This window comes from Anopheles moucheti, chromosome 2 (assembly GCF_943734755.1).
Source record: "Anopheles moucheti chromosome 2, idAnoMoucSN_F20_07, whole genome shotgun sequence".
NCBI classification, from domain to species: Eukaryota; Metazoa; Arthropoda; class Insecta; order Diptera; family Culicidae; genus Anopheles; species Anopheles moucheti.
Window position 1 is genome coordinate 94,027,061 of NC_069140.1, and position 24,353 is coordinate 94,051,413.

Consider the following 24,353-nt stretch of genomic DNA (forward strand, 5'->3'; position numbering starts at 1 on the left):
AGTTGTCGGATGTTTCCTTGAGGAAGTGGTTGTGTCAAATTAGTTTTTGCTTTCTTCCGTCGTCGTCTAACAATCGATGAAGCAGTTCAAGCTTGTTATTGAATATTTGTCTAACGAACGGGCCCTGGTGGCAGAGGTTTGAAACCGCAATCATTTAACATGTCGCCTGTTTTTCGTTTTTCCCGTGTGGGTGTGGCGTCCGTTGACAGCGAGTGCTAATGACAGCTATCACTGCGAGTGACACTTTTCAATTTTAACAATTTACCCACACCGCGCTGTTGGGTGTCGTGTGTTACATGCCGCGACACCCCTGAAGGAATGGGACGTACCGGGCCCCAAAAGCAAAATCCTAACGGTTATCAAGCTGGAAATTATTCATCTTGGTGGGCGATTGTTTTGATTTCGTAATGGAATTTGTGGTTTTTCCTACACAAGTTTCCTGTTTTTTTTTTGTAAATATGAGAAAGTATTTAATCAATTTTTAAGTCTCAAGACGAAAAAAACAAAGATTGACGAACGATTGCTAAATTGCAAGAAGTCAGGCATTGCGAATAACAATCGCCTCTCATACTTTTACCATCCCAAAAAACCCCGTGGCTATTGGCCAGCAAAGTGTCGCTAAAATTGTGCCCATTTATTCATTGAACAAATCGAATCGGAAAAGAATTATTCCACTCTACGCTGCTGCAACACGTCTGACCTTCCTTTTCCGACGCCTTAGCTAGTAAAATTGTGCTTTTGATTATCCTTTGCCCCAAGCACGGCAAGAGCTCCTCGTCTCCACGGTTCCAACCGGCTGTAAAATCTTTCCAATCGGAGGAATGAAAGTTAATTCAATTCCTGTGTGCGCGCGCGCTCGTCCTGTCGCCGGCGGTGGCTCCCGGTCTAGATTGAATTTGGATTTTATCCAATAATCCAATTACACAACTGGTACGCGACGACCGACCAGAAATCGTTTCCAGAATTCTAGCCTGGAAACCGGCACAACCACACTACAATGGCCAATACACGAACTGCAGCTGCGATGCACATGATTTGTTATCATTCCCCGGGCCGGTGGAAGAAGAATAGTCGGGGGATAGGGTGGTGATTTGTACAGTCTGTTTACAAATTAAATTAGCCGTTTGTCGCCCGCTGGTTGTCCGTTGTCTTCCGAACAATGAGAGCGGTTTTGTTATTATTTATTTTGTAACAATGTTTTTATTGATTTGGGGTTTTTCCGATCGCTTTTTGAACATCGTGTAATTCAGTTTTACAATCCGCAGTTTCAGGCGACGTGCCGGGGATGGCCCTGTATGTGACACAATTCCGATATTCGGAGATACATCATTTAGGGGCATGATTGGGGGTGAAAAGAAAGATGAAAGCAAATACTTGCTCCCGGCTGCAAACAAATCCATCGCTGATCAAACCGCAATCGATCATAAATTCTTCCCGTCACGTTTCTTGTACGCGCGTCACGTTAAAGCTGATAACATGGTAGTTCTTCCGAAATGGAGCCTAACACGCAACATATCTTGTGGTCCCTTGCGATGTGTCACTCCCCCGTAGTGTAACCGTGCAGGCCATCGTTTTTCCATTTTCTCACCGGAAGATTGATCGGTCGGGAAATGGATAAAATTCGATTCCATGTCCATCGCAACACAAACACAAACTGGTGCACCGGTCGGCACTGGGTCCATTTTTTGAAGCTCTGTTGGAGAGGGTGGAGTTGTTTTGGGGGATATACAGATTTTCGTCTAGCATGAAATGCTGTGTGCACGGTTCGTTTAGTGACAAGATTCTGTATCTTCCGAAGGTAGCTCTCTCTCTCCTTCACTGCCATTGCCAGTTAATATTGTTTCGGTGCTTGATCTAATCCACGCTCGGGTTTTCTCGATTCGCTTTTCCTGTTTTCGGAATTGAATGATTTTGTTTTGCTTTTTTGGCTCCGTTTCTTATGTTTACGCTCACCGATAATGATGAAGTATGCCGCTGACGATAAGCAACGGAAAGAAAAATCGATCAAGGTCAGAGCGCGCGCGGACCATGGGTGGAAGGAAAATTCAGCCTCAATTCACGCCACGCCATTTTTTGTTTTGTTTGGAAGACGCTCACCTAACTTATGTTTGCGAAAGCAAAATCGAAAATCAATTTTCACCATCTTCTGGCGGGTAAATAGTTGCAGAATGTGGGTTACAGACGCGTACGAGGCCAAACAGAAGGAAAAGCTATGCACCGGTAGGAGAGCTCGAAGGAGAAGCTAAACTTGCCCCAAAGAGCAAATAAATTTAAATAAAGGAAAACAGAAAATGGTAGACTAGGCGGGGCTATGAAACAAAAGCAAAAGCGGCACTCGGCTCTGTGCTGATCCTTTGTCATGTTTGCCCCCGGTCCGTAGGATGAATATGGCGCAGAAAGAAGGTTTTTGATAGGATAACGAGCGTGGGCGGTGGTGGCCCTGGGTTGAGTGTGTCCCGGCATCGTCAAGTAGGGTCTTCTGTAGAGGGATTTGCTTGTGTCATGTTGTGTTTATTCGGACTTTTCGGTTTCTGCGTAGCTTCCGTTTTTTTTTGTCCGCTTGGAGGGAATACAAAAAAAAACCGACAGGTATTGTTTTTTTCTAACTGAGAAGGATTTGTTTTCGAGGTTTCGTTGGATATTTTCAATTCTCGTTTCAAATGTGGACATGAAGTTAACTAATTTAGTTACATTTAGCAGTAAAACTTTAAAAAAACTAACTTTCCATCATTGGTGTTCGTTATGCCTTCTTAAAGGGCATAACGAATTTTTTAAAGTATCCAGACGTCACCACCGTCTGACGTTTGGAATGACATCAGTCAGTGAGAAAAGTCAGTAAAGAGAAGCAAGCGTAGGTTTTTCTGGATAACACGTGGACCACAAGACACACAAGTTGTAAATTACTCAAATAAACCTGTACTCGGATTAAAAAACACAAAACTGAGCTAAACAATTGGTTTATCAATGTTTGTTATTAAAGTAATAAAAGACTTCAACATTTCCGGACTTTAATGATTCTTCGGCATATAGAACCAACGGAAAATAGAAACACACACAAACACTGGTATTGGAGTTTTCCCACGGGACCCCACACCAGGACCAGCACATCCCGGACAGGTAAAGATAGCTAAATGCTAATGCCACAAATGGACGAGCTGCTCGGAATTGCCGGAGCTCCATCATTTGTCTTCGTCACAATGCTACTACCCCCATGTGTTTTGGGGTCGTTTCTTGTCGTTCTGTGAAAATCCGTACTAGAAGAAAAAAAAAGAAAAAGCAAACATTGCATGCCTAAAAAGAAGCGAAAAAGCTCCTCATTTTGAGTGGGTAATGGGGCCACCAACCAAATAGTCCAAAAACAAAAGCACACGCAAAAAGGGAAGCAACTGGGCACGGTGTGTTCCTCGTTCCATTCCGACAACCAAATTGACTACAGCAGTACAGGGGGGAGAGAGCATGCAGAAACATGGGTGGATGGGTAAAATTGTGTTGTTCCTTGTTTCGCTTGATGAATTTTAATTTCGTGCCGAACTGATGCAATGTTTCCCAACGAACGGGGAGGAAGCTTGTTTCACCTTATCGCGCTCACCGATTGGGTCCCCAGATGCTCGACCGAGATGCTTTTCTGATGGGGGATTTTGTAGTGCTTCCAAGTGATAGTTACCGTTGTTTCTTGCGGTTAGTTTGTGATAAACTGAAAGGTGTAAGTTTACGTTACCAATAAGGGCAAACACACACACACACACAACACAAAAAACGCCCTTCCATTCCACTCAATATTGGCGGTCAATTGAAACACCAAATCGATAAAACCCTCGAGCAAATGAAAACCAGAAATGGATTAGTCCATCCGCGCCGCCCTGGGATGGGACGATAGCCGGCCGATAGCCCTTTTTTTTGCGGTGCCGAAATGAACCGACACCGGGGCGTTTCTTTCGGGTGATTTTTCGGCACCCATGTTTCTCTCCCATGGTGTGATGGTGGTGGTGGCTATCGATTACGGGGCGCGCTCGACAAAACCTCCAGCAGATAAATAAACATGCCACACCGGAAAGGAGGAGAGCTTTCGATTGGTTGGTAATGTAATTTATGTTCGACCTGAGGGCAGGTTTATGAATTGCTAAAAACAACCACCACCGATCGATCCGCCCGAAACGCGGTCATGGACGGTTTTTGGGCTCGCTTGGTATGTGTTTTTGTTCTGGAGTGTATGTTTCGGTGGTGTGTTTTCTGCTGACCGGCCAAAGGGGTCATTAATCATCGGATTGGAATAGTTGCCGAACGGCTCATTGTTCGCGCCTCCATGAAAGTCAAATAGGTAACGAAAACCCGATATTTGTGTGATACTTTTCCCCCTTTCCATCAATGATTCATAATTGATGAGTAGCAAAACTTTTCTGCGAACTGCGATTCTGTTATGCGAATCAATTTCCAGTGGCTCGTTTTCCGCTTTGCTTTTAATGAGGCGTCACACAAGCATCGATGAGTTGGATTGGATAAATCGATGACAATGTATAAAAATGAACCCTAATTAAATAAAGGATCGATTTGGTTGTTGGAGCGATAATTTTAATTAAATATTTATTAGGTTTTGAGTGCGATGGCTCATTGCTTTTGATCTACAGCAAGAGCCCTCGAAATCTATTCTTATGTTCACATCGTTCACGTCCATGGCATTGCAATTTGGACCTTTTACCTAAAAACCTCGAAGGTTGTTTTATTGAGTGTCATTTTAATGACATGCCTGGGGAGTCTAATACGCTGTACATATCCTTTTCATCCTGAGTATACTATCTGCAATTTATATCTGGCTCCAGTTTTTCACCACTGCTGCTATCTTCGAAGGCTACTGCTGCCTCATCAGTTCGTAAATGACTTTCGGAACTATAGGTCACAGAAAGAAGGATAATTGGGTAACAATCACAGGAGCAAAGTGTAGTCTTTCGCCGAGCGGTTTATAAACCTCATGAACCTTAGATCTCTGCAAGTCAATATGTCGCGTGTTAGAGTGCCCACCAGACTTCCGATTAATTCCACCGCATCCAGTTGAAAGTTCTCAGTACTTTCAAAATCGAAGAATCCTTGTCCTTAGAAGATGAAGAATCCTTGTCCACAGTCACGCACTTTCGACGTTGACAGCTTGACACGCTATGGATATTAGATTTTAGATTCTAGAATCCTTTTTATTGTAAGCGTGACCTGCACAGAGCCCTTAAAGCCCACACCAATACCGCAGAGACACTTGTGGAGATATCGGGCTACTGTACCGTGCCGTTTATCCGCCTCTCACGTGCTATGTTGGAATTCTTGGGTTGACATGGGTCGGTCGGAAAAAGAAGGGATTTGGTCAGTAAGTCTGCCTCTTCTTCGTCGGAATTCCACGATAAGAAAAGGATAGTGGTCTAGGCATTTGTGAGAAGCCTTGTTAAACTTTGCGTATTTTAATATCATCAAGGCTATTCGCTAAATTTCATTTAGCCTACCAGAGGTCCCATATAACAATTAAAATTTAAAAATTCAGCTTCAAGAGTTGAACGCTTTCGTAGAAACACAATGAATCCGCCCAATACTTTGGTATGAATGTTAGGACGACGCAAGATTCGCCACTTTGAAGTCATTTGATACTGTTTAAATCTTCTTTGGGAATGCTCAGTCAGAAGATTGTGGTAAGACGCGAGAGAGCATCTTCTTTAAGCGAGAAACAAAACAACAACTTCAAAGGCGGGGGTTTCCAATGTCAAATGAAATTGTTTTCTGCTTGCTTCAAATTTCACCTTTAGAGTCACCATCCAGAGGGGAGCAATCGAACTCACACAAGCTGCGGTCTTGCTATTCGAGACACCGCTGACTCTTGAACAATTTGAAGCAGCAAACTTAAGTAAATCAGAACTCAAATCCATCTGGCAAATGAAATCGGAACTACAAAAGCCAAACAAATGCCAACGAATCAAACGTGAAGCGAGCGCAAAAAAAAACAACAAAATCGACCCTTCGCACAACAGCATATGCTTACTTTCGTTGCAATCATTACGTGCTCCATTTCAATCATTCTAATCTGTATCGTCTGACAATTTCTTTCCTTTCTGTCTGGTTTCGTTTTAGGTAAGCTCTTGAAAGCGAGATGGGAACGTTTGCCGAAACGAAAGATGCCCCCACTGGTTTGGCGATGGGCGTGTTTGAGCACTGGATGGCACGCAATTTCATCGATTTGCACATTTGTGGTGTGTGAACGAAAAAAAAAAACGTGAAGAGATTCGCTTATCACAAATGACACTAACGTATCGTGAGATTTCCCCACAAGAATTCATCTCATCTTCATCAAAAGCACCACCTAGGCGAAGATGGACCACTTTCCGATGAATAGATTTTACCGCCGCCGCCGCCGCCGCCGCCGATCTGCTGTTCTGTTATTCTATAAAATCAAACACCATCAAATTGATTTGGATGAAATTGAACGACGTCGGATAGACGTCGTGCTAGGTCGCTTTTTTTTTGTTTCGCTAGCACGTAAGACGTGTGTGAATGTGTGCCAGAGCTTTTCCTGCAAAACCCTCTAATCCGATACGACGTCAAAATGATCTGACAGTGATCTGAGCGTTCGTGCCGTTTCGGTCGATGATGATGATGATGATGGTGCGCCTGTTTGGTGGGATACCAACGAACGCATAGGCTTTTTCGCAGGACACGAGGGCGCCGTATAAGGGGTGGGGCCTGATTTTATATCGTCGCTGCTACTCTTCTGTTTGATCAGATCAGTCTTGTTTAAGGCTTTTTTTTTAGGTCCATACACATCCTTCATCCATTGCCTTTTCGACATCCTTTTAAGATTCTTTCCATTTGCCCACTTGCACCACTTGCTCTGCATCTCTTATCGTACGTCAAGATCTTGCTCATATGTTGACAATTTCGTAGCAAATTATCCACCTTAATTTTGACGTGTTTCGATATCGGATTACAAACGGTAACGGTTCGGTGGTGTAAGCAGGTGGTCGATTCGAGGGCGATGGCAGTTCGTATGTGTGTGACCGTGAAACGTGTTTCACGTTCGTACGTCGGAACCGCCGGATCTGTTTCCGGCTAGCTAAGTCTCCTGCCACCAGCGGAAGGAAGCGGATTGTAGCTTTTTCGTATGTTTTTTTTTGTTTTGGGTTCCTTTTTATCAGCACCCATCCATCGGTAAAACGCTCCGGGACGCTTGGTTTCGATACACCTGCCAAACAGTCGGCCCGCACGTGACGATCATATTAAATTCTTGCCGTTCGTGCGTGCAACTAAATTGGCAAGGGTCGCCAAAAAGAAAAAAAGTCTAATCGAACCCGTTGTAAGTTTGTTTCATTTATCTTTTCGTTTGTTTTTTTGTTACCGTTAAGTGGTTGTAACTATTAGTTCAACAAATTGTAAAATCCATGCTATTAAAGAGAGTTTCTTCAATGGTGCGTTATATTGTTTATTTAACACAACAAAACTGTCCACTGAGTTCGGCCTGTGGTCATGTGGATTTAAAATTGGTCTACTACACGGAAGGTTCTCGATTGTCATCTGGACCAAACTAATGTAGTGAATTTGCTCAGATAAGTGGTAAAAATAAGTGCTTGTTATTTGACATTACCTCTAAAAACATTTGAATAGATTTATTTTTTATTTAATTTCTATTATTAATTTGAATAGATTTCTTCAGATAATTTTTTTTGCGATCGAAACTTTCGTGGTTCGGTGCACTAATTAGGTTTCGTCTCGGTGAGATAAAAAGAGAGATTCAACCTGAAAATCTGTCAAACGAATTCTGTGTAAGGAGCCCGATAGTACCCTTCAATTAGTCGTTGTTTTCCTTCCCAGTATTGTCTACATCACGCTTAAATTGAAAAGAATTAAATAAAATAACAAACAAAAAAAAAGGCATCACGACACACAACCGACTAGTGTTACCCAGAGAAACGTGACAAGAATGCGAATTGTCGAGAAATATGAAATATCCGTAAGGTACACAAACTCCACGTAACGGCAGCATACTCGTTTCGCATTCGGGGTATGGTTGAGGGTTGGGAACATAGGAAAAAAAGCGGGGAATGAAATCGACCAAAGACGACCATAAAACATTGAGACACCTAACGTGTGTGTGCAGTCTGCCAAGAATTCGCTAACGTGTCAAAGTTATCGAGGTTGAAAAATTGTCCGTGGTGTATTTGAAAAACATCTCTCGCTCGAGTGGCGTCAAATGACTACAATAAATAAACTTGATGTGGCTCTATTCTCGAGAGCATAAATTTTAAACCGAAAGTGAGTTGTAAGGCATTGAACAGTGTATGATGTTTGTGGGTTAGATGGCAAAGTTAGTTTTAAACACTTTTGGTCCAAACAGGCAGCAACTTAAGAATAGAATAAGGTGCAAAGAGTTGGGTAAATCATGGATATTCGTGGAACTTTATCCAAGTTTTTAATGACAAAAACGATTAATGGTTTGACGAGGGTTGTCTGCGCAGGAGTATAAATTGTGTGCAAACCTTTACTGTTTGATAGAATTCTGATTTTCTCTATAAGTTGAGGTTATCTTACAATTGATATCAGTTAGCATTACTTCTGCTAATTCCATTTTTCTTATGGCTGTCTGAGAGTTAGATATAATTCTTCTATGAATGTTAGCTTTATTTGAAATTTGTTTGCCCACCATCCACATTAAAGTGTCATGCCAGTTTGACAGTTCCAATAGATGACAATTTTCCCTACAAGAAAAAAAAAGTCCATTCGACGTTATCTACCCTGTCAAGAAAATATGCGGCAACACCTTTCCTGCCACAATACATATCACGTTCGGAATAATTTTATCCACGTTTCAACCTGCCACACAGGATTGCAGGAACCATTTCCACTTTGACAGCGCTTGGGCAAGCGGCGAGCGCACTGCTCGTTATCGAAAGCTGTCAAAGCTTGCATAAAGCTAGATTGGCAAAGGAATTGATATGCAAAAAGCATTCCACTGCTACCGGCACACGCTCGGTATCATAGACAGAAGGACTCTTTGCCGGAGCTCATTAGAAGTTTTCGTGACAGGATTCCACAAATGTGCTCCAGCGCCCGGGAAAGCTTCGCTAGATAGAGTGAGGTGGGAAGGACATTCAAGATGGGCTGAGTGTTTTTTTTTGTTTTGCGTTGTAACAATCGACAAGGAGTGGGCTTATTTAGTGTGCGTGCTTTAGGTGTGACAAATTTGCTAATATGCTCTCATTTGCGATGGTACGACGAAGAAGAAACGCCTCTTTAAGGAATTTAAGTCACTGAAGTCACTCTATGCAACATTTTGAAGCCATCATGTGCGGAAATTTGGCATTAAATAGTCATAGAAAATTGAAAATACGGCACTGCCGTCATACTATAAATTAAATAGTCATAGAAAATTAGGGTTTTAAAGCTGTTTAGAAGATTACTTTAAAGATTTTATAAATATAAAAATCAATTAAATACGAGCACACTTTGATTTGACGGTCTTACTCGTTCGCTGTCTTTTTTTATTCTGTTCTTTTTAAATGACAGCTGTCAAAATTGTGGTCGTCGCACAATGCGCGTCTACACGTATATACATCTATTTTATTATTAATTTATTTTTTTAAACTTCTACACAATTAAATCTAATCTCTTCAATTGCATGCTTCCTTCAAGCTTTCGCAAGTACAGGATGATTAATACTCGGCTTACTCGCACCCTCTAACCTTGAACGTGTTTCACCCAACACAGTTCTTCCGTGAAAAAGCTTTCAAATGGATAATGGAATTTTTTTCCCCACTGGGCTGGTTCGATTTTTTATTTATGTCTTTTTTGCCAACCACCATAGCAATGCTGGTCGGAAAATGTTTCCCACGCTTCCGGTTGGGGTCCATTTTCCGGTTTGTTGAAGGCTTTCGTTTCGACGCTGCTCTCCATTTCATTCAATTGTCCCCGCTAACAATCGTGAGAAATTGCCCGGCATGTGGTCAGAGAGAGAGTGTACGGGTGAAAAAGTAAAGACGGATTCGTCGTTAAAATACCGGAAGTACATTTCTATAGTGCTGTCCATTTGCCGTCTCTGGTGGGTTTTGAGGAGGAAGAAAAAAAAAGCAGCGAAACTTCCAAAATGTATTCCTATTCCGGTGCAGTGACGACAGTAAGGGAGCAATAAGAAAGCCCCCCTCCCGGCCGAAGGGTGATCTTCCTCACCAACGTCGAGCCTTCTGCCTTCTGTTCTGTCTCTTTTGAATTATTTTATTCCTTTGCATCCTGGATTCCGCAGCACGCTGCCTTCTTCCTTGCTGTTTCCCCGCGGCCGCCTTTATGGTTGGTTTGGTTCCAAGCGCAAAAAAGATACACTATCGTCAATTTCAAACAAAAGTAAAACGAAAACCTCCATTTACCAGGTGCTTTTACTTCTGCCCACGACCGTTTTCTCATCCTGACCTGCCCGCACGTAACGGCTGGGTGGCTGGCTGGCGCAGTTGAGACCTCCGGAGCCCGTCGGGATTCGTTTCACGGCATGTCACGAAACCTTTTCCTAGCTCTCGGGAGATCCATTCATTTTCTTGCGAAAAAATCGAACAAAAAAGTGGCACCGCTCATGGCCACCGTCACCGCCCCCACCGTTCCCAGTGGGCACTGGCATAATGCACGTCCGAGGTAAAAATCGTCCAAAAAAGCTTTCACGACCCATTTTCCAGGCTGGCAAAGGAAAAGCCGAATCAATAGCGAAAATGGGGAAGGAAAACAGAGGAAAACTCACGAAATCGTTACACCTCGCGCAAGGAAAGGTGCTTCGGCAGTGGAAGTCTGTGGACTCTTCCTGTCTTTTCCCTTACCACACTGTCACCTAACTTACGTCTCGTTAGTTGTCCACAATCCGTTTCGATTCCCCTCGGTAGTAGTTGGTTCGCATTCGTTGTCGGTTCGGTTGGTGCTTTTTGAAATTTAAAAGATTCTTTTTTTGGTTTCCTTCACCCCGACCTCGCTCACGGTTTTTGGTCCACTAAAGTAAGCTTTAGTTTTGGAGGAAGGGTGAGAGGGTTGAATAAAATATGATACCAGCCTAGCCGAGGTATGGACAGTTTTCCGGTGGGTGAGGTGAAGAACGCCAAAATGGATGCAGTATCCGGTTCGGTTCATGGTTTTCCTGGCCCGCGCAAGGGAGACAGATAGTGGCCATTAGTGATGGATGAGTTTGGATGGTGTTCTTTTATTTTTTTTTTTTGTTTGGCTGTCGTTGCACGGACACGGTGAATGATTATCGTAGTTCTGGTTGGGTGCTTAACGTCCTACCGTGTGCCGCTCCATCAGGCCAGGTGCTATCGGGATGCATTTGCCGTAGGGAATGGTCGCTAAAGTGACGCGGTTTGGGCTGAATTTTTGATGATTTTAAGTAGATGAAACTTTTCGGCGGTGCACTGCTAACTGGATTAGGGTTTTAATTAGAGTGCACTTTCACAAAATATGTTCCGTCGACTGGTATTCGTTTATCGCTACTACCACCAGACATGTGAATGTCTGTAATCCATCTCCGGGTTCTACTATGCTGAAGCGTAATGATTCTAGGGCTGTCGTTCTAATAACATGCTCACCCCATATTAACCTAGTTAGATAAATTCTGGTCTAGTGAGACGCATGTAAAAGCTGGAATGATGGCGATGAAGAGCCCATCAGAATGACCGAGATATTGGATTGTTAGACGACGCCACTACGAACGACAATCAGACGAGCATAAAAAATTGTATAACAAGCCCAGATCACTAAACTGATTAGCGACTGCTGGCTAAATAAGTAAGTAGTATACCGACAGTATCGTCTGCCACGACAACTTCGCTCAAAATCTGTTTTCTTCGACTCTAGACTTAGTTTTTGTTGAGTTTCGACCTAGTTTCGAAAAGCGACTTTGCGAAGGACTTCAAAATACTTTCCTAGAGTAAGCGATTATCTACTATATCTCAATAGTGGAAGAATTAATGTATCAACGATGTCTCCATCATCAATGTACGCAATGTCCTTGTAGAAGCTGGCTGCCAACAAAAGAGAGAAACGATCCTATCGCTCTGAAACAGATCCTTGCTGATAGCCATGAGCCTTGAAAGATTTCCATTACGTCTGGCATCGTATAGCGTTTGTACTTGTCATTTAAATAAGTCTGCTAAGCTTGGACGAAATTCCAAAAGCTCCTCGTTAAGTCGATCAGTTTTACCTTGGCAATGTTATCGTATGATTCAGAGCAAGTAGTTTGGTCAGTAATACATGACTCCATCATTCGACATCAGTGTGAGTTTCTGTGGGTATCTACGGCATCTTTGAGGAATGCAGAGTAGAGCTGATCAAAGAACAAAAATCGGATAAGGATAAGATGTTGTCGTATGTTGATGAGAAGTTTACGATGGAATGATAAGAATGCGATTGCTTCTTCGTCATCCTTTTCTGAAGCTTTCCCACGCTGAAGATCTGAACAAAGGATGATTTTTCTTTACGATATTTTCTCTGACAGTTCTCAACTATTTGTTTGATTTCCTGTTTCTATATCACGTTGTTCAATAATGACATCTGATGTGACATCTGATTTATCGATAAAATAGTTTTATACTTTTATACTTTTTTTACACTTTTAGCACAATTTGGAATGCAACACTACACAAGTCAAAATTTCCTTGGGAATTCGAAAAGCTTAATTTGTTTACAAATTATTTTAGGTGTATTTTTATCACATTTTAGAAGGATTGTTCCCTGAAAAGGTCAATTTGATAATTTACCGTATTCAGCAAAACGCTGGACAAAGACCATCTCCGGTCCGGATTAGCAAACCGGCAAGTTGATAGCATTATCTGTGATATTTGATTGCTAGGTGGACAAGTTTATTGCAAAAAACGAGCGGATGCTAAATTGTATCTCAGGTCATCTGTTTTATTCTTTCCAGCAGCAGACTCGTTCGTTGCAAGAGCACACAAATACGAAGCTGATGAAGAACAAATGCATCTACACATACACACAGATGCAAAAGAGATAAAAAGTGAACCCGTCACGGGATGCAGTTACGAAAGTGTAGCTTTTTTACTGCTAACGAACCTCGAAGTAGCAGTCGAAGGAGGAAGGATCTGCCAGTCCGCATTGCACTCCCGATTGGATTGTTGTATTTGTCGGTCGGAAAGCTTTCCCATCGTTACATCCTACCGGTCGCATAAACCCCCAGCAAAGAAATTATGGTCCCAATTCCCCAGCTGAAATGGGGAGATCCAACTGCCACAGCCACCACCAACTCGTCCACCATCTACAGCCGGAAGCCATTTGGCATCGGGATGTAAACATTTCAATTCGTTCGGGCCTGTTGGTGGACGTCCGTTGCGGGGACGCTCGATTCTGGTGGATGGTACCCCGGATCCGCGGTTTATGGTTCAACTTCCGCCCATGCGGAGTCCCCGTTCCCGTCGTCGTTCGGGCTGAATCGGGATTTGCACAACATAAAACATCATGCACACACACCGTCTCGCGCGCCGGTTGGTTGGTGAAGTTGTCTTCGGTCTCCGTCGGTCATACATTTTTATGGCTTTACCTGGTGCCATTTTTCTTCGGCAACTGCGGGACAAAACTAACTTGCATCGGTCTGTGGGTGTGTGTGGGCAGCTCTCTTAAGCTTTCCGTTCGCTGCACATCCATCCTCCTGGGGCACAAGTGTAATCCGGCCAAAACCGGGCGGCACACAATAATGATAATTTGCGACGTTTGTACAACGGATTATCATCGTCGTCGTTACCATGTTTTTTTTTTTCATTCTTCTTCTGCAGGTGGGTCGAAAGGTGGGTTTCCTGTTTTGCTTTGAATGGCGTAAGTGAGAGGTTGGGTTTTTAATGGTGGCGATTGCAGTTCCTTGTTAACGATAGCCACGTTTAGTGTAAGTTTTTGTCCGAAGCATGTTTTCTCGCTGTTCAAAGTTGCACTTCCGTCAAATTCTTCGAAAATTCCCGCACCGAGGAACAGCTGTATAACAACGCTTTTTTTACATCTCACTAACACCTGGGATGAGAAATCACCAACACAGGATGATGTGCTAGGATTTTAAATAAAAAAAAGCCAATTGGTGCAATACGAAGCGTTTTAAAAATTCAATCATTCTCATACATGCGAGTGATGTATAAAATTTGACGCTCATTATTACGACCAAATCCAGGCGGTCTCTCACATCACTGCCCTTTTACTCACCATAACAACTAATTGGACGTTTCGGTTTCGTTCGGGCTCCTAAAAAAAAAAACTCAAACGGCTAGAAACGGCTTTCATTCTTCATCTTTTGGCTGTTGCTTTTTTTGTTATCAGACATTTTTATTTACGGTCGGGTTTTCCCTCTTCTGGATTCTTCGTTCGCGCCTTTGGTAATGAACGAAACGAGTCTCCGGTGGCACATTTCTCTTCGCCAGCCTTTCTACTGCTTCTCGAATGCACGGGGATACAATCTTGCAACAAAACAAAAAACTTTGCCAAGAAGCCAACGGGGCTCACCATTACTCGTAATAACATGTGGGCTTTCCTCACACCGGCGCTCATCCGGCTGGAGAACTCTCCAACGGTGCACTCGAGTGAACCTTCCAGTGCGTTTTTTTTTTTCGTTGTTGCCGGTGACTGTGTTATTTCCTCAATCGTACAGAAAAATGGTAAGGACATCCGTTTCGCGACGCAAGACTGACGAGCATGACAAAGAGGCAGTGTGCTGCCCATTTGGTCCGAAATAACGGGCTTCGACCCCATTAGCTCGGAAGCGTCCGAGATGAGGAAGTCGGAAGATCCGCCGGGAAAGGACAAGAACCATCGGCGAGTGAGGGGGATTTTTTTATTTCTCGTACGTTTGACAAGGTTGTCTCGTGCTATTCGTGTCCGCCCGAGATCACTTCAAACTCGGGTAGGTCATTATGCAGAAAGCTGAACCAACAGCTGAAAATTCTTCATTACAGCAGCAGTGAAACTATTTCTCTAAAAAAATCGCAATTTGCAATTTTTTTGAATTTTCGTTTGAATTTTCCTTAATCCGAAACAGTAAGCATCTGAACAGAAAAAGATCCTTTTATTGTGCCACAAAGCACGAGGTCACACACGGTAGCTCTCTCTCTCTCTCGTCTAATCATATTTTCACGCTAACGTTCACTCAACTTTTCCACCGAATTTCCCTCCCATCCCGTTTGGAGGATCATCTTCCCGAGAAAGAAGGAAGCTGCTGAAAAATGGGATGAGAGATGAGTTAAGTTTGCATTGTTTACGGTTCGTTAGAGTACGGAGACAGACACGCAACCATATTCCAAAACGAGTAAACTCACACAACGAAAAAACTCCTCGGGGAAGAAGCACCGCTTCTTTTTGAAGGACCGCTACGCTACGATCCCTTTGCTGCCGGTGGTGAATTTAAAGAGATTGCGATGCACAGAGCCGAGGACACATGTGAAAGTGAAGCCCTCTGTGTGTCCTCTGGTTTTCAGTTTGTGTGGGTGGGTTCTGCTGTGCCATCCATTGATTCGCTCGTTACACCCTCGACGGATTGTTTGCCCAGCGCGTTCGCCGTTCGAACGAATCGAGTGCTTTGGGTAGCCTTGTCAAGTGGTGAAAATTATATTATCCCATGCGCATCATCGTTAGATGACTGTTATTTTTTTTTGTTTTTGGAGAACCATGAACCACGGTTTATGTACTTTGGCCATCACATGTCGGTGTGAGATAGATTGATTGAAAGGTTCTGAATTTGTGCTTTTAAGTATTTAAGGTTAAGGATTTGAACGTATTCATTAGCGGTGATTCTTGTGCATATAATTTAGATTGCTGAACGCATTGAAAGATTGACGTCAGCGTCAACCACACGTTGAGATTAATTCCATTTTATTGCATGAAGCATATTTTTAAATCCACCCTCCATCAACACGCGCATTGCATATAACACTGAGTGAGTGGAGATTAATTTTGAGAAGCTGCCGGAATTAAGTCGCTGAATAACATGAAGCCATGCGTTGTTTATCAAAAACAGCAATGGCTTATCATTGTTTTGTAATGCGGATTTTCCTTGCGTTGAAGGAGTTCTTTTCACGACCATAAGTACGTGGTTTAATTTTGTTGTTTTTAGTCACTTTTTTCTGGTAAACATCAATGAATGGGATGGAATACCAATTTGGAAGGCTGCTGGGAAAAAATGCTGGGAATAGAGAAGGATGTTAGAAAATTGGGTGTTTAGAAGAGCAAGATTCAATTATTTCATCCCAAAATAATTTATAATTTATGTTATATTTTGCAAGAATGCATGACGTAAAACCGTAGTTTTGCAGTCATATCGGTAAGACATGGTGATTTGGTACGAGCGTACGCTGCAAACATTTTGTAACAGCCCAAATGTAACGAGATAGATAGAGAGAGAACATTATAGAAAAGAATAGCTAATAGATACTAATAAAAGAATAAATGAAAGAACAAATAAAAGAATAAATTGAAGAATAAATAAAAGAATAAATAAAAGAATAAATAAAAGAATATTAAATGAATAAATAAAAGAAAAATTAAAATAATATATAAAATAATAAATAAAAGAATAAATAAAAGAATAAATAAAAGAATAAATAAAAGAATAAATAAAAGAATGAATAAAAGAACGAAAGATGAATAACAGAATAATAGAAATAAATCACAAAGAACGATTAACAACTACAGCAAAGAGAATAGTAGTTTAAAGGCTCAAACTGTCGAATTTCTTATAGAAAATAGTGTCAAAAAATTCAAAAATAAATCTCTTCCCCTTTTGTACTACAGCAGCTACTGGAATGAACATTATACCTGCCTCACTTATCGTACGTGGCCAAAGTGTGCTCTCATCAATCAATTATTATCAGCATGAATTATTTTACCCACCTACACATGTTCCGCTTGCGCCATTTATGTGGCTGAACTAATTCTTTCAACTCCCACAAATTCGTTCCTCCAATTTCGTTCGACCAAACGCCATACCATACACTGATTAGGGGTGTTGTGTATGGGTCGAAAGTTAACAAATTTCGACCACCAACGAAGATTCACTTTCTCGACGATGGTAAAGAGGTGGCAGATTTCATTTACGCCGACGTTTTACCACTTTTCCGCTTTTCGAACAAACTACCCCACGGGGTCCATCATCATTCCAGGGCTCCGGTTTGCGTTGGTGGGTAGTACAAACAACGTCATCAAGTCGTTCGGTTCGGTTCGAGTGAAAGAAGCTGCCAAATGCGTGTTTTCACATTTAATTTGACACCAGTTTTGCATAGCGATCCGATCGATGATTTGGTGTCGATTGGCTATTTCAGGTTGGTAGAATTTTGTCTATTTTGTTGTTCCGTTGGTGGCATTCCGTTGGTTTGGTTTTGCCAAGAAGCTATCATTTTACCATCATATGTTTATGTTCTGTTTTATTGAATGTTTGTGAGTGGTTTTGCAAATATATGGTCATTGTTTTTAAATGTTTTATTAATTTATAACAATTTCAAAATACATGTTTGAAAAGGGACTTTGCAAGAGAAACCCTAGCAATTCTAGCGTATATTAAAAAACAATATAATCATGTTTTATAAATAAACAAAAAAAAGTATTTTGATGACTTACACACTGTTATTCCTAAAAATTCCTCTCAATTTCTACTTCCCTTTTCGAATTTCTTTTAGTTGTGTACATTTCTTATACTAATGTAGGTACATTCTTTACTACAATTCAACCAATTCAACCAACTTACACAAAATTCAAGATTTTATCAGAAATTGTCGAGTCTTCTTTAGCTGCCGTGCCTTCGCATACAAAACCAGCACCCAACGGCAATTAATGAGGTTAACATGGCTTGACCTTAACCCACACAAAAGACAACTGGTGAAAGTTTGCTCGTTGCCGATTTTGCTTATGCTGCCTTTTGACAAAACTTCTTCCTTGCTGGTGGGCGAGTGGTTGTTGTGTTGCGTTGTGGGTTGTCGTTTGCGATGATTCATGATGGGAACGAGCAGAAGAAATACGTACACCAAAATGCGAATCCCATCTGTAACCTGTTTTCGTTTCATTTTTGTTTTGGTTTTGCTCACCCCCCCAGTGGATGGAACGGATCAAGTGTTTGTTTCAGCTTAAGCCGTTTCAGCGCTGTTGGTGAGAGTTTGAGTTTTTTTTGGGGAGATTTTTTTTTTGAATCAAAACTTCCAGATATTTCCAGTCTCCAAAGGTTGACGTGCGTACTTCCCACACGTGCCATTATTTTTATGTATTCTTGTCGTTGTAGTCAAGGTGTGTCTGTCGGTTCGGAATGCTTAACGCAAAAAATAAATAGCACGAAATGCTGAAATTGAATCAACCCTTGTCCAGGTATTGGTGTCTTTAATGTTCCCTTCCAGTTCCCATTAACATTGGTTAACATTTTTTTTTTCAACACGTTCCACACGAACGCAGGCTGTGAACGAAATTAATCATATTCCATCACAATTTGTTTGATCACGAACCTCGGCATTCGCCGTACAAAAATCTTTACCAATCTGCCTTTTTGTCTGCCAAAAGGGCGTATTCTCGGCACAAGTCGGCGTTGCTCTAATCGATGGGGAGGTCTTACTGTTAAACGAGTTTGCTAGGGGGACACGTTTCGAAGGGAAATAATTGTTTTCTTTTTCCGTTGTTGTCGGCCAATGAAATGTAGGTCAGAGTGTTTTGCTTCCGGGCGACATATCTGTCCAGCGTGGTGCTGTAATTTCTTGGTCGGTTGACTTCATTTCCTGGTTATTACACGTCGAGACATCCGACTTTGTCCTACTTATGTTTTTTTTCTTTTAGCGCCACTCTTTTTGCCACGAATGTCATGTGAATTGATAAATGCTTTGCGTTTACGGCGATGAACTGTCGTTGTTGAATCGGTTGTTGGACATGATTCGGCTGCAATTAGATAAATCAAATTGATTAATTTATCTTCTTTTTCGTTTGTATGACAGCGTGCAGCGGGCATGATTTCTTCGGTCGGAGCTTAAAGTTTGTTCTTGTGAAAGGGCACAATAATTTCCGTTGGAAAATTAGACAAAAATTGAAGTACTTCGCTTCGAAGCAGGGATTATTATCGAAGGATTTATCACATGTACAAGATAATTAACTTCTTTAGCAAGTTCGCTTGTTTCAGCCCCACCCGCGCTCTACAAGGATTAAACAGTAATTTATGGCACAATAGACCACGATTAGTATGGCACTGTTAGGACGATTAATCAGGCGGGCGAAACTCAAACCCCAGTCCCAAATGTTTGATCCTATTGTACCACCAATACTCCGGTGTAGTTCGGCTGATAAAACGAGATGCGCCGTGCGCCAATATCTGAGAGCTTCTGCTGAACCCCGTCGGTTCTCAACGCGACGACTCAAACTGTCGAGAAGTTGTGGGTAAAATGATCGGGTTGAAAAATTAATCACCGATTTCTGTGTTTTCGGAAAGTTTCGATGGTGGTTCGCTGGCGCATAGCATCGGCCACGGTTTGAGTTATTAATGGAATTTATAATTAACTAAAAGGCTTTGGCTCTCGTTCACTTGGGATGGGGACAAATTCGATCGGGTGAGGCGGAGTATTTTATCGTTCTCTATTTAATAAACCCATTCTCTGGAAGAAATGTTCAAAAATGTTCAAAACCCCTGGCAGAACCGCGTTGGGATATCGTTGGCTAAAACACTAAAACAAAACGAGAAAAATAAATGCTAAACTTCTCCAACATCCGGAATAACTAATCGGTAGTTTTACGGTATCTCCGACTGTTGGGCACTGTCAAACAGGATAGTGTTTGCTGGCCCCAGCCAACCCGAACGGGATTGAGTAATTAATTACCCCGAGTGCGCATTGCGTACGGAGGGGACGTTCGTCAAATGGAGGATCCTCTCGGCCCCTGGGAACCTTTCGACTTTTTGGACACTTCAGATACAAACCACTACCGGTTTGCTGTCCACGCGTTGGAGGCTACAGAATCGGTTCGGTACTTTAGAGAAAGCAATTAAGAGCAAAGCCAACAGGAGTACAGACGGAGCGACAGCAAACGTGTCCCGGCAAGCGGGAAAATGTTTCACTCGAGTTCTTCAAGCATACTTTGGCTGGGTTGTGACCCAACCAAACGAACTCTCCTTTGGGGGAATCCTTTCAACGTTCAACGGGTCGCTTCTTTCGCTTTCCCATTGCTGCATTGCTTCCTCGGGTCCGTCCATCAGTGCGGCGAGAATCTGAAAAACCATTGCAAACTTTCGGCCGTGATAGTGAGGCAATGGTGTGGTACGTCTGGTTGGACGTTTGAGTTTAATTAATTATGAATGGTCTTCATCGCTGTCGCCATCGTCGTAATGGTCGCAAGTGGCGGAAGGGTTCGGCGTGCATCACGAGCGACGAGCGAAGCGCCATGTTACCGCACTCATCACACCATCACTGCCAACGGGAGTGAATGAAAATTTACAATTCAAAAATCGAGCCCCAAAACCCCCCGCCGGGCACGACTTTGCACTTTGAGTTTGAGCCTGTTACGCGGAGACAAGCAGCACCAAATGGAAAGAACCGTTTCGTAAGATATTCCATAAATATGTAACACCCACTTTGCGGGACAAAGAGAGCACCCTTTCGGGGCTGCCACACAACCACAACCGACCGAGGGTAGGTCGAGATTTTGGGCCAGCTGCTGCATTGACCCCCCAAAAAAAAAAAAAACACGGAGCTATCTTATCACCATTATCGTTCTCATTTGCTCGTGACATCCATCCACGCCATGTTCACGGCACACTCTCTCGGACACCATCTATCGGATCTCAGCTTTTATTATTGCCCAGTGTCGGTGGGAAATTGGAATTTTCGATCCAATAGTTTACCACATGTGTGCGGAAAAAGGGATTGATGGAACCGAGAATTTCCCACCCGGGGAAAACCCAGTGCGGTGGAGTTTTTATTTTTCGATTAGTTTTTGATTACTTTTAACGCAATCTGCTCTTTTGTTTCGATCCCGTTGCAGCGTCCGGAGTGTGATGCATAAATACCTGGAGAAGGAAAATGAGGTCAACTTTGATAAAATTTTCAACCAAGTGTTAGGTGAGTATTTATTAAAACATATTTTTCTAGCGATGAATTTGATAGGAAATTCAAGGATTCACTAAAGTTGGAGCTTTCGTTTTGTGATGGAAAGAAATGGCGCACTGTTTGACCTAATTAAACTCTTCCCAGATGAAATTTCCGGCTAGTATCTGTATTTGCCTTAATCTGCTTCGGGTGCTTGAAGAGCACTCGCTTCATAATCGGATTGAAAATAAAGCACATTTGCGCTGCAAGTGTTTCATGGAGTGATCATTTTGAACCTCTTTCCATTGGTCAACAGGTAGACATTATAGCAAGTGTTTGTAAACCTCAAAGACAGTCAGCTCAGGAAATTAAAAAAAAATCATTGTTTTGCCCTTTCGTCTAGGAAAATGTCAGTTATTTTCGGCTTGTTTTCAAACTTAAGGTTATTTAATGTCACTCAAAAAAAGAAGAGAATAAAATATTATATCGACTTTTTTCCAATAGAATTGTTTAAAATTGTTTCTGAAAGACTAGGACATAAGCGTAAAAATTACCTTATAAATTTTATTAACACGCTCTAACGGATTAAAATTATCATTTTAGGATATTTACTATTCAGAGACTTTTGCGACAATGTCTCAGAGGAACCGGTGCCACATTTGAAGTTCTACGAAGAGGTAAGTACCTTTTTTATGAAAATCGGAGTGCAAATATCGGAACAAAAAGATAAGAAAGGTAACAAGATGCTAGAAGATATTTTAGATAGACAAGAAATCGTAAACCATTGCAATTCAAGACAGCAACAAAGAAATAGACAGACAGACAGATATTTGACCTGGCGATGCTCCTATCGTGTGAAGAAAAAGGACTTCGAAAGCCAAAGCCCTTTGGCTGGTTAAACTGCTCTTTCGAAGTCATTTTCACTAGTGAAAGCTCATTTTCGGATACTCACAAATACATTTTATGGCCGCCGGAATATTTCCGGAACTCGTTTGCGTTCCCCGGAGCAATGAACGATGGAGCGCAAATGAAAAAAAGGGAAACAACAGTATTAACTGATGCTGGTATTTATTGCCCACTATATTACTTCAATTTATTTCAACAGCATGCTAATTACTCGTTTCATTCTGACGAAGCGTTTCGCTCACGCACAAAGCATATGCAAATGATGGCAGAAATGCTGAATGATTACCCAGCAGGCAAGCCTGAAACTCGTATCTTCTGGTTAGCTCGAATAATCGGGTTCTTCTGGTTGGGTTCAAGAAAATACGATCGCACGAGAAAAAAAGCATGAAATTAAATGAATTGTACGGGATTTCGGTTCCGTTTTTGTACATTCCACTGTAGCCTTTCCAGCTGCATATCGGTTGAATCGCGTAAATCTCTCGATGAAAAAGCTGAAAGCCCCCCAAAGGATGTAACCCCCCTGCGCCCCTGGTTGGGCTGCTAATTAAAGGCGGCGATTTAGGCACTGATCCCCCGGAACTTCGCTTCTCCTCCTCTGCCACTCCCTGGCCGGAACCGGAACCGTGGGCGTAACCGAAATGAAGGCACGATCATTAGAACCCTGCACGTCCCATGATGGCCTGGCGTGTGCTTCCGATTATTCACCCATGCAGAACTCATAAATTACGAAAAAGTCGAAAGACGAACGCGCCCTCGGTGCAGGGAAAAGCTCCTGAGAGAAAGATTATCACGAGTCCCGTGATGGAAAGGGTGATTGTTGGTGAGGCAGCGGGCGAGAGTGGACCCGGGCGAGATTTCGGGTACGGTTGGGAGGTTTATTTTTTCCTCCCCAACGATGAGTGTGCGTTTAATCTTTGCCTTTTGGTTGATAACTTCGGCCACACGGGGAAGGAAGGCAAGAGGGCCCCGGAAACGCACAAAGGTGCTCCCGAAGGTTGACTGGATTTCTTGGAAGTTGAGTCTTTTTTTTCCAGCGTCAAGATTGGCCGGTGACTTGCCAATGGGATGTCCAATTTGTTCGTAGTTTTATCGGGTAAAGATAACTCAACTCTCTCTCTCTCTCTCTGGCCATGTTGAGGCCTCTTTCTTTTCTCTATAATTTTGTGTTCGTTGTAGAATTTGTGGAAAGCATTTTCCATTAGCAATCTACTTGACAAAATTAATTCCACGAAAATAGAACAATTTCTTGTTGTTTCATACGTAATTCTGGTGGAATTATGTTCACACAATACAAGGAAATGGAGAAACATTTAAAATGCGTAAAACGATTCTTGTTTTTCTAGAAAAATTCTATGAGTTTTTGGATAAATTTCTTTGAAAAACATGAAAAATTTGAACCGTTTTACATCTTTTTTCTTAGAAGTTCAAGATAAAACATAAAACATATTATACTAACTTGTTATATTATTAACCTTCTTTACATGAGCATATGCTGTATGCGCCACTTAGTAAGATGGCTGAAAAAAATGAAAGCAACAGCTTTAATGGAATGCCAGCATATGGTTAGTGTATCATGACGGTATGTTGACAAATCTTTTCCGGCGCTATTACACAAGGCGGCCGTACTTCGTTCCGATCGTGGTCACAAGTCTTTTCGAAAGCGTCACATTCAACCGAACGGATGCAAGGTACTATGGAAGAGTGAACAGTGAAAAAAGTGAACAAAATCGAGACATGTTTGAAGATGTAAAATTTCTCATTTAAATGCAAATTAGTTGATAGAGCTGGCCGGCACTGGCTTGGGGTTTAGTTGATCTTGACGAGTTTGGCAGCCAGAGGCCGTCTCTGCACTAGCCGAACGTTTTTACCGCATCCGCTCCGCGGTAATGTTGTTGACAAGAAGCGCTCTTTCGAGCCTTTTTTTTGTCCCCCAGTCCGGGCCAATATATTCCACCTTTTTGTTTCCTTCGATTCGTGCTTCCTTTTCCGCGACGCAGCCACTCGCCGACCCGGGCATGACTTTCTTTTAACCTCCCCGGGGCTGTTTGTTTCCGTTCCGTCGGCCGTGGCCGGTTGGATGGGGCCAGCGACGGTGTAACCTTTTTCTTGCATCTCATTTCGAGGTGAATTGTTTTCCGCTTCACCTTCGCGCGCGCTCTCGGTTCAAGTTGCTTCCAGTCGTCGGCGTGGTGGTGGTGGTGGGGTGTAAGTTTTTGATAAATGGCGAATGCCACGGATGAGTTATGGCCATCGGCGACATTGCGGTCCGTTTCGCGGCGGTGGATCGATGCGAAATCAAAGCGCAACTTGCGATTAAGCCGGTGGAACGCGGCACTTTGAAATTGCAAACAGCGGAATGTGGATTGTTTGGAAGCGACAAGTAAGAGTGCGTACATACATCATAATGGTAAAAATTGTAGAACTTCAAGA

General features: G+C 42.4%; 1 protein-coding gene across 9 annotated transcripts in view; it reads left to right on the forward strand.

The window, feature by feature from the left end:
- The window catches only part of LOC128298808 (G protein-coupled receptor kinase 1), a 99,513-nt gene that overhangs the window by 35,133 nt on the left and 40,027 nt on the right, over positions 1 to 24,353 (forward strand). For all 9 annotated transcript variants that reach the window (XM_053034594.1, XM_053034598.1, XM_053034597.1 and 6 more), the window contains 2 exons: positions 20,974 to 21,050; positions 21,621 to 21,694. In XM_053034594.1, the coding sequence (XP_052890554.1) occupies positions 20,974 to 21,050; positions 21,621 to 21,694 (151 nt within the window). The remainder of the gene's footprint in view (positions 1 to 20,973; positions 21,051 to 21,620; positions 21,695 to 24,353) is intronic.